A 15,545-nucleotide genomic window follows, 5' to 3' on the forward strand; every position below is an offset into this window, starting at 1 on the left:
TTCACATGGTATATATGCCTATACATGGGTTGGGTTCCATAGCAGTTCGTCGGTTTGCCCGCGAGTCTCATTCTATGACGCGACCAAAAGCCCACACTCTTGCCGAGATCCCTTCTCATCAGAGCTCGACCTACCAGCAGCGTGCCGAACAACGCTGCTTCACCAAGATGCGAAGTATCGCCCCACTGCTTACGGACTTCGTTCGGCGAAAGACGAGCCCAAGTTCTCCGTCCATGGACTCTGCCCCAAACCTCGTTTCACAGTGCCCGAGCATTCCGTGCCGCCGTTGTGAGGCCCACAGAAACGCTATATACGAAACGATAAGGCTAGTAGATTTCATTTATGACTTCCTGTATCTAGTTAAAATTACGAAATGACACATGTCAAATGACGTTTTGTAGCTCATGATCATACGAGTTTTGCCCAAGTGGGTTTGTTCTGACAGCTGTTGAGTATGGTTTTGTATGGCCGTTTCATATTCCTTTGTTCCAGATGTCATTGCAAATGACCTTCAGATCATTCTCCTAACCTCTAAAAACTGCTATACTACAGGATGTCATGGCTTGGCACTTCTCTTCCTCAGGCTGTCTTTGGCCGTGCATTCTGGCTGGAGCCTAGAAGAAGATCCATCGGCTGGGCTTTCTGTCGATCTGCTCCTAAAGGCTCTCACCCAGGAACAGTTCGGGCTAAACAAAATTTCGTACTCGACTGACGCGCCGGTGGATTGGTCGCCTGCGTCGGCTAGTCATGCCTGTGGGGAACGATCCGAAGAAGGTGGATCAGCAATCAGTGGGGACCACTTTCTGAACTGCCGTGCAGGTACGACTGCTCCAAACATATCGTCAATTTCGCTGGGCGCCTGATCTTTCATCTCTGGCAAGTAAAGCCATGTTCCCACGAGGGCAATGGCCGAGAAGCCCGCACATACAAAACCGGTCTTACCGCGCAGGGCACCCTGATCAGGGTTGAAGATGTACGGCAAGATGAGGTTGAAAACGACGCTGGAGAGTCCGGCAACGAACCAGCCCAAACCTTGGGACTTGGCCCGAAGCCGCAGAGACGATGCTTCTCCACCGACAGCGTAGGATGCTGGCCATGCACCAATACCGCAGGCCGTGATTACCGTGACTAGTATGATTCCCGTGTATCTGAACGACAATTGGCTTTGGTTATTGCTTATCATTTGCAGACAACCTACCAAACGCTAATGGTTCCCGGGATGCAGCCGGCAATCCCTATACCTATCCAAGTGAGGATCGAGACGCTTAAGCTGACAATGATCAGAGGCACACGGCCAAATCTGGACAAGGTCTGCATGCACCAATACTGCAGGCCGTGATTACCGTGACTAGTATGATTCCCGTGTATCTGAACAACAATTGGCTTTAGTTATTGCTTATCATTTCCAGACAACCTACCAAACGCTAATGGTTCCCGGGATGCAGCCGGCAATCCCAATACCCATCCAAGTGAGGGTCGAGACGCTTAAGCTGACAATGATCAGAGGCACACGGCCAAATATGGACAAGGTCTGCATGCTGATGAGGTTAGCTGCATCCAGCACGATCTTGTAAATTGTCCTGCGGCTATAGCGCCAAAGAGACCGCCAAGGGGGCTAGCTACGTCCCATAGGCTCAGCCGTAAGGACGGGATGATGAGTGCTCCGTTCAATCGACGGCCGAAATCGCGTCTCACGAGGTCAGAGATGCTACGAAGACACAACTCGAAATAGTGCTTACTGGAACTCCGGCATGGCGGAAACATTTCCCACGATGAGTAAATCATACCCATAGCGCAGGATACCAGACGCCAGTGCTACGCAATAACCCAAGATCTTCGGGTAATGTTCGATAGCCGCCAAGAGCGATGAGGAAGGTGTTCCTTGCGACGAGAAAGGAACATGTTGCCTAGGAGGAACCTTACTATTCCTTGATAGGAGCATATGCCTGTGCGTAGAGCAGCGATCAACAATCGTACGATTGATGGCATGATATCCCCTTTTAAGTATCAATGCCGCGGCATGAATATACTCCGGAAACTCAGGGCCGACCGGGGGTAGTTGCCTGTACCTACGTGAAGTTTGCACGAAGTTGGATGATGAGTTCGGATGAGGTCCTAATTGCATAAACCCATGCCTCCATTGGATGCGATCATAGCAATTGGTGGGCTGAGTAACCCGGGTATGCAGCCATCGGTATGATGAGTGCATGCAGAACTGTGTCGTGACATTGATCTTATTCTGACAACAGTCACCTGCTGTAGGGGACTTGATCTGTCCGACAGAATGCGTGTCACATCATGGACCTGCAAGTTCTGGACATCGGATGAACGGAACAACGAGGTGTACCAGCAGAGCCAGGCCGCGACTTCGTAACATCACTGTCTCTGGCATAGATTTGCACCTGGTCGGTGTAGGTCACCCCGGCCAGCCTGGGCCATAAGCAGACCGACATTCCGTAGACTAACTGATGCTAACCAGGTTTAGATATACTTGAGCTTGAGCACGTTGAATTTCCTATTAGGGGGATATCCGGACGGCATCATATCAATACTCTGTTGGGCATCAAGCAGTGGAGAGTTCGAAAAGGGTCCTGTGAGCCGCCATTCGGAGACAGCTATGAGCTTCGCTCAAAGATAGCTGACTGACAGAGGACTTGGATCGCGAACATGCAGACTTAGACGGCAGTCAGTCGCTAGCTTCTCGACGTGAGCCGTCCTCAGGGGACGCTCATGCTGCAGAAAATTCTCCTAACCGTGCTATAACAGCGGCAATGGGTTCATCCTAGCCGTCTTCTCCTTGCAGGGATACGAAAATTTAGGCTGGTTAGTCACTGGGGATCCCTTGAAGAAGACCAGTCAGAAGACTAGTCTCCAAAGCAGAAAAAGCAAGACAGGCACTAAGTAGCCGATCAGGAATGTTCTAGGAATGCCACCCATCCCGCCAGTCCCTGTCCGTTGCACGTGCCGAGATAAAGACGAAGATCAAAAAAGCAATTATTACAGGCGGACTTCAGGGGGGAAGGAGTTCCTGCTGCACCAGTGCTTACTGTTTGTTTGTTTTGTGTGTGTGGCGAGCTGCGAGGGACTTTTGCCTTTCTGGAAACGGTTTCCGATCGACGGAGATTGCGGAACAACCCTGGTCTAATACGTTACCGGGCTTCCGCGGACTTGCGAGGGCTACGATCCCGTGAGAAGCATTTGGATTTAATTTGGATTTTGCTTGTTGCTGGTCGGCTGTTTTGTGTGCGGTGGAACTCGGATAGTGGCAGCATCTGATCTATCGCAGTCAATCGTCTTGGTCGTTTCTTTTTTGGAAAATCCGCCACGTGCTGCGGACGCGCTCGGACAAATGGCTTCCATGTGGCAAGATGGTCTTCTCCTACGCAGGCCTGTGTGTCAGTGAGATGAGGATTACGTTGGGACACATCATGGCCTGTCGATGGTGAAACGGCCAAACTGGATTTCTAGGTGACAGGCCCTTTCTCCGTCGGGGACCAACGTCAGCCAGCAGTCAAAGAAGGTCCACGCAATGTGGTCCCCATATATGTGCCGGTATTATTTTCCTGTTATCTTTTCTGGGTCGGGTTCACATGCCAGACTCAGAGGGAACAATGGCCTTGACTGGGGATCAGCTCGGGGACTTCTTTCTAAAATTAACGCCAATTTAAATTACACTTCGGCATGCGGGCCTGCTGTCTGCAGTGTGCTGCTAGTCGACTGCTCTTGCGTTCTATCAATCGCTCCATCGACCTTGTTAGATCCGCTTAGTGCTCCTGTGCCAGGCATTTTAGCGTCCGCGACTTTCCTCCAAATGGGAAAAGAAAGTCAAGAGGCTACCGTCCGCCTGGGACCTGCACAAAAAGGAGGGAGGAGGGGGGAGGGGCTGATGCAGGAGCAGTAAGATTGCTCACTGAGATGATCCTGCATCCTGCAGTCGGAGTCAAGCCCGTATTCCGTCGGGCTAACTAAAGGCAGACATCAATCTACTCGGGATGAAATGAATGGTTTCTGGCATGAGTGGTTGATGTAGCTCAGTGTCAAAATCAAAACATACTGAAGGGATCCACACAGAGCATTCAACACCGTTCGAGAAGCCGGCTATTGATGCATGCCGCATTGGATCTGAGCGACAGTCAATAGTGGCAATTCCTTTTGATGGCTGGAGATTTCATAACACATTATTTGCATTCATTCAATTTGTTGTTTGCCATCCGTGCCTCGAGGCGGGCTATCCCCACCCTCCGGATGGGCTTCCGTGCCGGCGAAGGAGACCCGGTGAAGCCCTCTTTTTTCCCAAATAGCAGAGGATCTGCTTGAGTCGTGAGGCTGTCAATCTCTGACGGGGCGGGGATTTCGCTACACAAGATGTCTGAATTATTTGGACAGTAACTCCTGGAAGGTTGGAGGGGTTTTTTTCTCCTTCTCCTACTGTTTTTTGTACTTCTATTTTTGCTGGGAACGCGTCGGTTAAGCAACGCGGTTCCTGTTCTTCCCAGCCCCTGGATTCAATCCACCGCAACCACAAGCAACTCCCAAGTGCCAAACCAACAACCTAAACTCCCTACCATCCATGGTTCTACCCCTCGCATTCGGGGACTCCCTGCCCATGACAGTTAGAAAGGGACGGCCCCTGTCCCGATAGAGTATAAAATTTCTGCACCGTCCCTGACTCGTCCGTCGGGGATGCTTCCTTTCCTGGTGGCAAATCCGACCGAAGTGGATCTACAGCACCACGCACCCAATTGACGTCCACTGGTGCATTGAAGCTACCGACAGGCTGGAGCAGCATCTCCTCCACCTCCAAATTCAGACTAATCGCAAACACGCTTAAGAAATCAGAAGCCATTCGCAGACGGGCCCTGACTCGAAGGGAGTCCGCTCACGTCTCCCATCCACAAACAAGACCCAACAACGGCCTGCCAGCCCTGAATCCACCGCAATTATACTGGACCGTGGACACGGTCCAACATCTGCAAAAGTAGAAACAAATTGACACTTCCTGCAGTCCAACTAAGCGAGCCTGCTCAGCTCGCCTGGCTCAAGTTAGTCCTACGTAGATCGCCTTCTCTTTTAGGAGTGCGCACAAGCCCATCACCATCTCCTGGCAGAGGGCGGATGAACATCTGCGACCCGACTAGTCCTGCACCGTTTGGGATCCGACGCGATTAGCTTCGTGTCTACTGCTAGTCCCGGTACTGGTTCTGGACCTCCCCGGCATTTCGGGCCTTCTCATATATTGGGTCATCCCCACCCCGCGGGAGCTGAGCTGAGCTTTCTCGAACATGCCTCGACTGCGTCTGTAGCATGGCTAAGGATGACCGCAGCCTCGAGGTCAAGGCGGTTGCGGCCGCCTTTATGTCAGTTGCGTGTGTGACTGTCATACTACGATGTTATGTGCGCGGATGGATCGTGCGAGCCTTCGGCTGGGATGACTGGGCCATGGTGGTGGCCATGGTACGTCTGATCCTGTATTGACTTCAACGCATGGTGTTCTAATCAGCAGCATGTCTAGGGCTTCTACGCCATGTTTTCGGGATGTATGATTGGAGGCAGTCTATACGGTACTGGACGACGTTTCAAAGACTTGGATGCGCATCAGCGTGTAACCGCCATGGAGGTCGGTACTCCTATTCCTTTCACCCTCACACATTCCCCCTAACATGGGCCGAATATAGTACTGGTGGTTTTGTGAGATCGCCTATTGTTTTGCGGCCGTCGCCTGTAAAATATCCGTCTGTATTTTCTTGATGCGCATCACTGTTCGACGCCTCCATATCTGGATCCTCTGGACCGTCATTGCCGGCATGGTCTTCATGTTCATCATGTTGCTGCAGTGCAAGCCACTCGCCTACTTCTGGACTCGCAAGGCCTTCAACCCGGATATTCACGGCCATTGCATGGACATTCAAATCGTCATCGCCATGACCTACGTATACAGTGGGTTCGCAGCACTGTGCGATTTTACCGTCGGCATTTTGCCTATCTTCCTTGTGCGCAAGTTGCATATGAAGCATAAAACGAAAATGGCTGTGGTGGGCATTCTGAGTATGGCATGCATGTATGTTACCTCGCTGCTTCGAAGCATAACCGACGGAACTAACCAACCTCTACAGCGCCTCCTCTGCTACCATCATCCGTATCCCATGGGTACATACCTTCGCGGACTGGGACTTCCTCTGTACGCCTCTCACTCTATCCGAACCCACACAAACCCCTTACTAACCTCAGCCAGACGCAACCGTCGAAATCGCCCTCTGGTCCAACATCGAATGCGGCCTAGGTATCACCGCCGGCAGTCTCGCCACCCTCCGCCCCCTTCTCCGCAAATGGCTCGGCTCCAGCGCCGACCACAACTACGACGCATCCCCATTCCCCGGTCCCTCCGGCTCGCGCCCGCTCGGCAAAAGCGGCGGCATGGGACGCAGCCACGACCGGCCCTACCCACTAGGCTCGCTCGACGAAGCCGCCGTGCAGAACCGTCTCCGGCCAGACAAACTGGCCGTGACCGTAACGACGATCCAAAGCCAGGTGGACCCCGATACGCGACTCTGGCGCGGCGGGTCATCGAACAGCAGTGAGGAACGGCTGACGGGATCCTCGGGCAACGCGGAGCGGACGCATGGAACAATCCCCGAGGGGTCTGATTTGGAATTAGGCATGGGATTAGGTATCCATCGGACGTTTGAAGTGACGCAGACTTCCTCGGGAGGCACGTCACATAGTACTGTGGGGGTGAGGGAGCATGTCTGATCCTGTTACTGATACTGATACCTTTGGCTTTTTTTCCGATTGATTCCCCTGGGTGTATGCGTTATTCGGGTTGCATTGGGCTGGAGTGGGTGGATCTTTCCTTTGTTTTTTTCTTTTTCTTTTTCCTTATATTTTGGGAATAATGAACATCGCATATATTGCATCTATAGCATGTTGCATAGAGCGAGCGCATGAATATAATGATTTACTTCATTACTGGGTTGAGTTGGTTTCATGGTGAAACCGTATACGATCATACGAAGTACTTGGCAGTGATCTGGACTCGTCAGATCTAGAAAAGCTTGGTAAACTTGCATCGGGATCTGACATTTCGGACGAACCCCGGACTTCTCGATTGATAGATCACATTCGGTGGTTGATGATCGATCGACCGATCGATCAATCAATCAATTGCCGACAGTTTGCATATGCAGGGAAGTATCGAGTTCGGGATGCATCCCGGTTGGGCGGAGAATACAGCCGGTACGAGTGTATATTTTATCTACCTAGTATCTATACTTTGCGAGGTCGTTACTGTTACTTGGAGTAACGGTACTTTGGAGGTAAACTGCTAGTAAATAGTCAACTATGTCTGGAAAATTCAAGTGCTACTATTGTATATATAGTACTGTGATATAATGTCAACGCACTAACCACCAAGCCAAGAATTATGCTATTCGACAACGGCCTATTCGTATTCGTATAATATCAATAGTAAGAAGGATCCTTCTGCCGCCGTTAGCGAACATATTTATAAACAAATCAAGCCGATAGTGGAGTACATCATAACATGACATGACATGACAGGATAAGTATGATATGATATAATATGATATATCACCAGTACTTACTATATAGTAGCCACAGTTTTTAGTTACTTGGCCAAGGAACAAGAATCAAGAATTTGCTTGAAGGTATCACCATTAGTATACTGTGTTATAGGGGGTTATTGTATGGTGAATCGGGATTTGTCTTCGGGATCTGTACTTTGAAACTTGGATGTGTTTCTCAGGGAGGATTTTGAGAGGGGCGGTTGTGGCTCTGAGGCCTGTTCGGGTTCATTCGGGGTGAGGTATTTGATTCGTGGTGTTTGAGGGGATTGGGTATTGATGCATATTGGATGCTTCACTGGCTGGTATAATCAGCGCTGTATTATTATATAGTTTTGTTAGTAAGTACGAAGAGTACTTTGGAAGATTCTGATTTATCATATTGTGATTGTATACTTGCACTTCGGCTAGCTATTTTGTACAGGTTTGATTATAAAGTCTAGGAGCTGTAGGAGATACTTTTAGTGACTCTTGTACTATCGCTTTGAGTTTTTGCAGTGATTTGGTATATCCTCTGCAGAGGCATAAAGCATATCATCATCTATTTACATTCTATATATACTTTTCCATTAATCATACCAAATAGCATTCATACCGAATCCCTTCTCAGGGATATCCACCCTCGCAACGCGAGCCAACGTCTCATCCTTGAAGCGGTAGATCTCGACAAATCCAAGCTGGTCATCGCACAGCGCCAACCACTCATCGCTAAAGTCGCACGGGCTAACCGCGTTCGAGTGTCCACCACTCGTCGACGTAGGGTGAATGAACAGCTGCTTCTCAATGTTACCGTTCGGGCCCAGCTTGAAAGCCGTGATGTATCCCGTGACATCGAAGTGGTTACTACGGGTCGTGGCAAAGAGGTACTCGCCGCTGCGGGTGGTGAAGGTAACGTCGCCGCGGTACTTGTTGCGCGGGGGCAGACCCTGGGGCAACAGGGGGTATGTGATGTGGGTGAAAACGGGCTTGTGGGTGCGCTCGTCGATGACGTACACGGCCAGACGGTTGCCAGCTTCCATCAGGGCGTACAGGTATTTGCCGCTGGGGTGCATCTCGACCCAGCGGGGGTGGTCATCGGGAGAGGGAGCCTCGATGCAGTCGACCAGAGTCAGCTTGCCGGTTTCGGGGTCCTTCAAATGTGTCCAGATCTTGTTGGCCTGGAGATCGGCGGAGTAGAGGTAGGTCTCGGTGGGGTCAAAGACCATGCCGTGGATACCGGTGTTGGGCTCGTACTCGTAGTTCTGGATGTTCTCGAGGAGAGCGCCATCGGGACCGGCGGAGAAGACGTTGCCGTAGCCGGCGTATTTGTAGAAGGGGTTGCCGTAGACGTTGTAGGGGGGCTTGTGGGCGGCGAGGACGAAGATGGCGCGGGTGTTGGTGTCGGCGCTGGCGGCGAGTTCTGAGAAATTAGCGGGATTCGAGTGGTTTGTTTAGTGGTAGGGAATACACACCATGACCAGCAACGGGGTGAGAGGCTTGGTGGACAATCTCCGTGGGGCTGTGGACGGCGAAGCTGTTCCACTTCTTCATGGCGGCGCCATAGATGGCTTTCTTGTCGTGCTAGAGGGGAGTGAGCGGGGAGCAGCGGAGGACGCATTGAAGGCTATGCCTACCGAGAAAGTCATCCAGGAGATGGGCTCAGCCTCGGGAATGTCGGTCTTCTTGACAAGGTCGAGAGTGAGGGCTTCATCGTCAAAAGCGACAGTGTAGATGCGGCCTGGAGGGGTCCAGGTACCGACCATAAGATGATGCTTCATGTTGGCGGGGGCGGTAGGGGTGAAGAGGGAGGCTGTGTGTGTGAGAGGGAGGGGTGTATGCTTGGTAGGAATAGTAGAGAAGAGAGATGAACGAGCAATGGCACGGAACATAGTCCCCTGGAGACAGGAGAAGATGAAGAGGAAGAGCCAAAGATGCGATCGGGAATGAAGGCGAGAAGCGCAGCCGATATTTCGCCCGATGCGGTAATGCGGGGAGCCGGCATCCGCGACCGGCAATCCGGGGTTGCCGATAAAGCAGAAATATCAAGTATGCTCAAGGGTTCAATTATCACTTGATTTGTGAGAATATTCAAGTCCAACCCATTATTCAATCAGCCCTATCCAATAAGAGAGATATCTGGGTCTGCCATTGTGGATGTTGAGGCATGGCACGTGCGCTGCCAATGCTCCAGATCTATCAGTTCAGCCCTCATTATAGAGAATTTCAATACACTCCAATACCCAATTCCTCTACCAATTGCTTATTTCCATACTTAGTATTCTTCGAGCCAGAAAGTTTCTGAAATGCCTCCGTCAAATCACAACAGTTGTATTAGACTCTCTTCCCAGAAAAGACACGTGCTCCACCTCACTCACAACCTATCCATAGCATCCCTAAGTAGAAAGTAGAAGGGAATATGAGAATACATATCAATATCATGCGAATTGCACATGATTCTCAATGTAGAATAACCTTAACCCTGTCTCACTGCATATGCCTCACTGCACCCAATCACACCCCACAGAAATGGATAAACCCTTCGGGGCAGATCCGCGGCAATTCCCATTGCCGGCCGGGAACGCGCTTAGCCGAGACTCATCAAAGTGTCAATACTTGGTATACAACATCACATATCCTTCTCACTCGCTCATTGAGATATATACCTGAGTAACTCATCACAAACACTGAGAATACCACGCATTCTCCACCGTACAGGTATATCCATCCGCACAAGTCGTCGCCCCAGTCCATCCCTGCCCACCACACTGCGCATAGTGCGCCGCCACAGCCGTGGATGTAGCAGTAGCAGCAGCAGTGGTAGTAGTCACCTTGCTCGTAGTAGCACTCCCAGCAGCAGAGGTACTACTAGTACTTGCCGCAGCGGTAGTAGTCGTACCCCCCGAAGAAGAGGATGAACCAGGAGTATACCCCTCCAACACGCTCAAATAATACTCATACGCAACGCCATCATCCGGCTCCAACGAAAAGATATAATCCCCCCACCAAGGTCCAGCGGACCACCACATACCGCCCAACCAAACATCACTCGCATCCACCATCGCATCCAACATGCCCGTGACCGCCTCCTCACAAACACTATTCGCGCCGCCCGCAAACTCTCCCAACACCGCCTGCTTCCCATTTTCTCTCAGCCAGCTCGTGGCATCAGCAATGCGCTCCGCACCGATCGTCGAGCTGACGCACGTCGAACTCGTCCCGGAGCCATCGCTGTCCAGGTACTGGTGCATTTCGTAGATGAGATGGTCGTTGGGGTCGGTCAGGTTGACGAGGTTGGTGTTGGTGGTGGTCCAGGTCCAGGCGCCCGTGTAGGAGTTGCCTTCGACGAAGATGTATTGCGTGGTGGCGCCGGTGGCGCGGATGGCCGTGATGGCGGCTTGGTTGAGGTTGAGGACGAGGGTTTGGTCTTCGTCGTGGAATTCGTTGTCTATCTCGCTATTAGTATATGCTGCTGAAGATTGGGGGAGGTAGGGCGGGTACTGGTATCGAAGATGACTAGGTCATTGTCGGTGAACTCGCTGGCTACGGTGGTCCAGAAGGCTGCGAAGTCACTTGTTGAGGTGATGATGTTTCCGTAGCTGGATAGAATACCACATTAGTTCTATACTGACGGAGAGTGAAGAGGAAGGGAAAGACATACTATCTCCCAAAATTATGCGGATCAACCACAGCGTAAGCACCCAGATCTGTAATGATTTGCACCGTCTACACCACATCCCCATAATCATCAACATCAGCGCATCTTACACCCAGTAGGGTAACTTACAGCCTTCAAATCGGCCATATACGTCGCATCCGCCGCACCGGTCAACTCATTAGGCACCAACCGCTCCATGAGAAACGGCACGCGAAAGATATTCATCCCCGCACTATGCAGCGTCTCGATAGCCGTCGCATCAGGCCAGATGTAATCTGTGCCCAAAGTGCCGGGGATATTCCCGGAGCCGAATTCAGCGCCGGATTCGTTGCTACCGAACCCTGTTTCTTATCAATATGTGTCTCCAAAAATAGTAGTAGAGAAGGAAGAGGTACATTGAAAGCCCGAAGACCGTTTCGCCCTCGGACTGCTACTCGCAGTCCAAGCTTGAACGAGCAGGACAGCCACAAGGGAGAGAGTCTTCATCTTGCCCTGTCACACAGTAGCCGTTTCTCTTCTCTGGCTATGCTTCATACCACTCTGTCAAGACAGATGAAGTCAGTCATTTATATCCATCCCATCACCAACCATCGCACATTCTGCCAGAATACTATCCAACAACCCGGCAGTCGGACCGACAATCCACACCACTCCATCAGAAACTCATCGGCCTACTTCCTAAACAAGAACGGGCGACCGGATTCGTCACGGGTGCGCAAAAGAAACCCAGACACAACCGGTTTGTAGGTAACTTGGTTCATGCTCTTCCCCTTTGCTGATCCGGAAAGGACCGGATCGTCATCGCTTCGGGAAAGGGGGAATGGAACGGAAAACTATAGCCAAGCTTCCTGCAGAGGATGCATGCATTGGGTGCGGAGAATATCCCGTCCAGCCATGTGGTGTGTCGGGGATTGGCGCTGGTCATGTCAGCACTACTTTAGGCTTTCCGCACGGATGGTCTGCAGATATGTGAGGAGAGGGGAAGGAATTATTGAGTGAGGGTTGATTGATTGATTGGGTTGTGCCTAGGTTGGGCCTCGGGTACGGGAAGTTAATTTATTATATAGTACTATTGGTATAGAGTAGAGTGAGCTGAGGATAGTGGTTGGTAGATTCGGTGTCAAGTGATCATGTCATATTGCTCCCTAGTAATCTTAACTAATTTGTAGTACGTGTGCTAACTACCGTTCACTAACTAAGCCCCCCACACAGCTTCTTCATCCCCCTTAGGCACTGTCTACAAACACTGCGAGTAGTACGCATTCTGATATGTGCAAGTGTATCCACTCACACATGTGGTCGGACCCGTCCAGCCCTGTCCACCACACTGTCCATATGCCTGCGCCGCCGAGGTCGAACTGCTACCGCTGCTGGTCGTCGTAGTAGTCTTCAAGGTCGTTGAAGTGGCCTTCGTGGTAGTAGAGCTCGAGCTGGAGCTAGACCCCGACCCCGAAGAAGATCCACTGGAGTAAGTCGAGCCAATGGGCCCGAACTTGATGTTCGAGTACGTAACATACGCATTAGGCGACTCCGCCTCCACAGTAGCCGGGACGCCCGAGTCAGTGCTACAAGTACCGCGAGCCACACCCGGTGTCGAGGCCGACGAGTCGACGGGGTAGTCGCTGTCAAGCCAGAGCATGTTAGAGGCGTAGTCATCCCACAGACTCAAGACCAAGACCATTCCATTTGCCATAGCCTCGCCCATGCCCGCGAGACCGCCGTGCGTGTCAAACACGTTCTCATCGCCAAACAGAGTCTTCTGTGCTTCACAGAAATCGGAAGTGATCGAGCTGCCGTTGACGCTGGAGTAGGTGGAAGCGCCGTTGGCGATGACCTTGCCATTCTGCACGTACAACCGCTTGATCTCGGTCAGGGTACCGGAGGAGGTGCCGTCGTCGGTGATGAACTGGGTGACGACCGTGAAGGGGCTGTTCGTGTCGACGGTCAGGCCAGGGCCGTAAAAGTCCGTGTCACCCAGACGGTAGGGGTTGTAGTCGCAGCCGTCGGGGTCGCAAGTGCCGCTGTAGCGGTCGCCGCTGGCGCTGTAAGTTCCACCGCAGGTGTCTCCGTCGCACATGGTCTGGCTGGTGGAGTCGCATGGGTGTGCGGTGAAGGCGTTGGAGATGCTGTTCGCTTCCCAGACGTCCATCTCAGGGCAGCAGGAGCCGTGGTCGCCAACACCGGTGTTGGCGTTGTTGCTAGAGGGCTCCCAGCCGTCGCAGTTGGCTTCGCCATTGATGAACTTCAAGTCGCGGGGGCACTGCGAGTCGCAGTATCCGGTACCGTATTTGGCGCCGGCCTTGTTGCCAGAGTACTTTGAGGTGCCGCCGTCAGCGTCCATGGCAACGAAGTACAGCGCGCCGTTGAGACCACAGGGGAGGTTGGACACATCCACGTCAAAGGTAAACTCCTGGCCGAGGAGCTTGAACATCTCATAGGTACTGTCGTCGCTCATGAGGTACAGTCGGGATCCAATATTCTTGCTGGAGCCCTGGGTGACGAAGTTCAGGCGCAGCTCGTCGCCGGACGTGGTCACACCGTAGGTCGCCTCATAAGTGGCACCATCGAGCGCGCAGTTCGCGGCGCAGGTCACATCGTCGGTACAGATCGAGGTGTCCCACTCGTTGCCGGTGTAGCAGTTGGTGGAGCTGGAGGTCGAGTGCACCCAGCGCCAATTGGCATCAATGACCACCGCGCCGTTATTGGTAGTGCAGCTGCCACTGCTGGTGCAGGTTTGCCAAGTCAAAGACGGATGCGTCTCAGTAGTGTAGGTTCCAACCTGCTGAGAATTGGCAGTGGCAAGAATGGAGAGCAGCAGAGCTGCTCGGTAGATCTGAAAGGAAGACATTGCGATTCACTGCTTGAGCTCTTGGGCTTCTGAGTTCTGCTGTGATGAATGCGAATGCTGTGATGATGAACATAGGGGAAGATCGAGCTCTTTATACCTTTGAAAATGTATGCTGCCTACCTCAGAACTTCATGATCAAGGATATGTTACGGCTATACGGACCGCATCCCGGCATGGCACGTAGAGTAGACTGGCTTCCTCGTTGCCCAATCTTGAAGCCATCGTGACAAGCGACCTCAAAGGAGACGGTTCCCTTTACCAAAATGGCAATCCGGCAGTCTGGTGGCGCCGCCACAATAAGCAGGAGACAATGCCGTTGTGCATCCGGCAATCCGCACGGGACAACCATCTCACGAGCCCAAAAAGGAAATCCAGTGCAGACCATGTGACTTGCAGCGTAGCCCTACCGGAAAGCCCTAATCTTATCAATCACCGCACCCCGCCTGAGTCATCAAATCATGACCGAAACCGGGCAAAGATCCTCGCTGTTTCGCGGCGGGGCGCCCAACGGCCGAAATTCAATTCTGCTTCGTTGTCAGGAACTGAAGTCATTCCTAAGAGCAACCATTGCTTGATTCAACATCACCCCACCACCACGGTATCTCCCTGCAGCAACCACCACAATGAGCTACATCCTCACCCTCTCCTGCCCCGACCGCCCGGGCATCGTGCACGCCGTGACCGCCTACCTGGTGCAACAAAACCTCAACATCATCGACAGCAGCCAATATGGTGACCCGACCAGCCAGCGCTTCTTCATGCGCGTGCACTTCAAGGATGAATCCTCCCCTGCCAAGTCCCTCGACGACCTGCGCGCCGCCTTCCAACCCACCGCCGAGTCCCTGACCATGACCTTCCAGCTCGTCCCCGCCTCCTCCAAGCCCCGCGTGCTGATCATGGTCTCCAAGATCGGCCACTGTCTCAACGACCTCCTCTTCCGCGCCTCGACCGGCCAGCTCCCCATCGAGATCCCTCTGATCGTCTCCAACCACCCCGATTTCGCTACCCTGGCTGCTACCTACAACATCCCCTTCTTGCATCTCCCCGTCACCGCCGACACCAAGCCCCAGCAGGAGGGACGCATCTTGGAGCTGATCCGCGAACACAACATCGATCTGGTTGTCCTGGCCCGTTACATGCAGGTTCTGTCGCCTATGCTGTGCGAGGCTATGTCTGGAAAGATCATCAACATCCACCACAGTTTCTTGCCCAGCTTCAAGGGTGCTAAGCCTTACCACCAGGCTTTCGACCGCGGTGTTAAGATTGTCGGTGCTACCGCGCACTTCGTCACTAGTGATTTGGATGAGGGTCCGATTATTGAGCAGAATGTTGTTCGCGTCAACCATGCTATGAGCCCCAAGGAGTTGACTCATGCTGGTTCCAACGTTGAGAGCAATGTCCTGGCTACGGCCGTGAAGTACTTCGCTGAGCGGAGAGTCCTGCTCAATGGACACAAGACCGTTGTTTTCAACTAGGTTATATT

At 52.3% G+C, this 15,545-nt stretch overlaps 6 protein-coding genes across 6 annotated transcripts; 2 read left to right on the forward strand and 4 right to left on the reverse strand.

Moving 5' to 3' along the window:
• Positions 1-745: 745 nt before the first annotated feature.
• On the reverse strand, positions 746-1,183 carry AKAW2_10444A (uncharacterized protein; the record flags this gene model as incomplete). The annotated part of the gene is made up of 1 exon (XM_041687257.1): positions 746-1,183. The coding sequence occupies one exon, from the start codon at positions 1,181-1,183 to the stop codon at positions 746-748; it is 438 nt and encodes a 145-aa protein (XP_041537164.1).
• A 4,121-nt stretch (positions 1,184-5,304) lies between these two features.
• Positions 5,305-6,750, forward strand: AKAW2_10445S (putative integral membrane protein; the record flags this gene model as incomplete). Its single annotated transcript, XM_041687268.1, has 5 exons — positions 5,305-5,454; positions 5,513-5,617; positions 5,676-6,058; positions 6,114-6,178; positions 6,233-6,750. The coding sequence occupies 5 exons, from the start codon at positions 5,305-5,307 to the stop codon at positions 6,748-6,750; spliced, it is 1,221 nt and encodes a 406-aa protein (XP_041537165.1).
• A 1,399-nt stretch (positions 6,751-8,149) lies between these two features.
• AKAW2_10446A (lactonase family protein) lies at positions 8,150-9,448 on the reverse strand (the record flags this gene model as incomplete). Its single annotated transcript, XM_041687279.1, has 3 exons — positions 8,150-8,979; positions 9,032-9,140; positions 9,194-9,448. 3 exons carry the CDS (start codon positions 9,446-9,448, stop codon positions 8,150-8,152), a joined length of 1,194 nt encoding a protein of 397 aa, XP_041537166.1.
• Positions 9,449-10,234: 786 nt separating this feature from the next.
• Positions 10,235-11,700, reverse strand: egl2 (putative endoglucanase; the record flags this gene model as incomplete). Its single annotated transcript, XM_041687290.1, has 5 exons — positions 10,235-11,004; positions 11,058-11,155; positions 11,218-11,282; positions 11,344-11,555; positions 11,610-11,700. 5 exons carry the CDS (start codon positions 11,698-11,700, stop codon positions 10,235-10,237), a joined length of 1,236 nt encoding a protein of 411 aa, XP_041537167.1.
• A 751-nt stretch (positions 11,701-12,451) lies between these two features.
• cbhB (putative 1,4-beta-D-glucan-cellobiohydrolyase) lies at positions 12,452-14,062 on the reverse strand (the record flags this gene model as incomplete). Its single annotated transcript, XM_041687301.1, has 1 exon — positions 12,452-14,062. One exon carries the CDS (start codon positions 14,060-14,062, stop codon positions 12,452-12,454), a length of 1,611 nt encoding a protein of 536 aa, XP_041537168.1.
• A 623-nt stretch (positions 14,063-14,685) lies between these two features.
• Positions 14,686-15,537, forward strand: AKAW2_10449S (formyltetrahydrofolate deformylase; the record flags this gene model as incomplete). The annotated part of the gene is made up of 1 exon (XM_041687312.1): positions 14,686-15,537. One exon carries the CDS (start codon positions 14,686-14,688, stop codon positions 15,535-15,537), a length of 852 nt encoding a protein of 283 aa, XP_041537169.1.
• Positions 15,538-15,545: the final 8 nt, after the last annotated feature.

The sequence above is a fragment of the Aspergillus luchuensis genome, chromosome 1 (assembly GCF_016861625.1).
Source record: "Aspergillus luchuensis IFO 4308 DNA, chromosome 1, nearly complete sequence".
In the NCBI taxonomy this organism is placed as follows: Eukaryota; Fungi; Ascomycota; class Eurotiomycetes; order Eurotiales; family Aspergillaceae; genus Aspergillus; species Aspergillus luchuensis.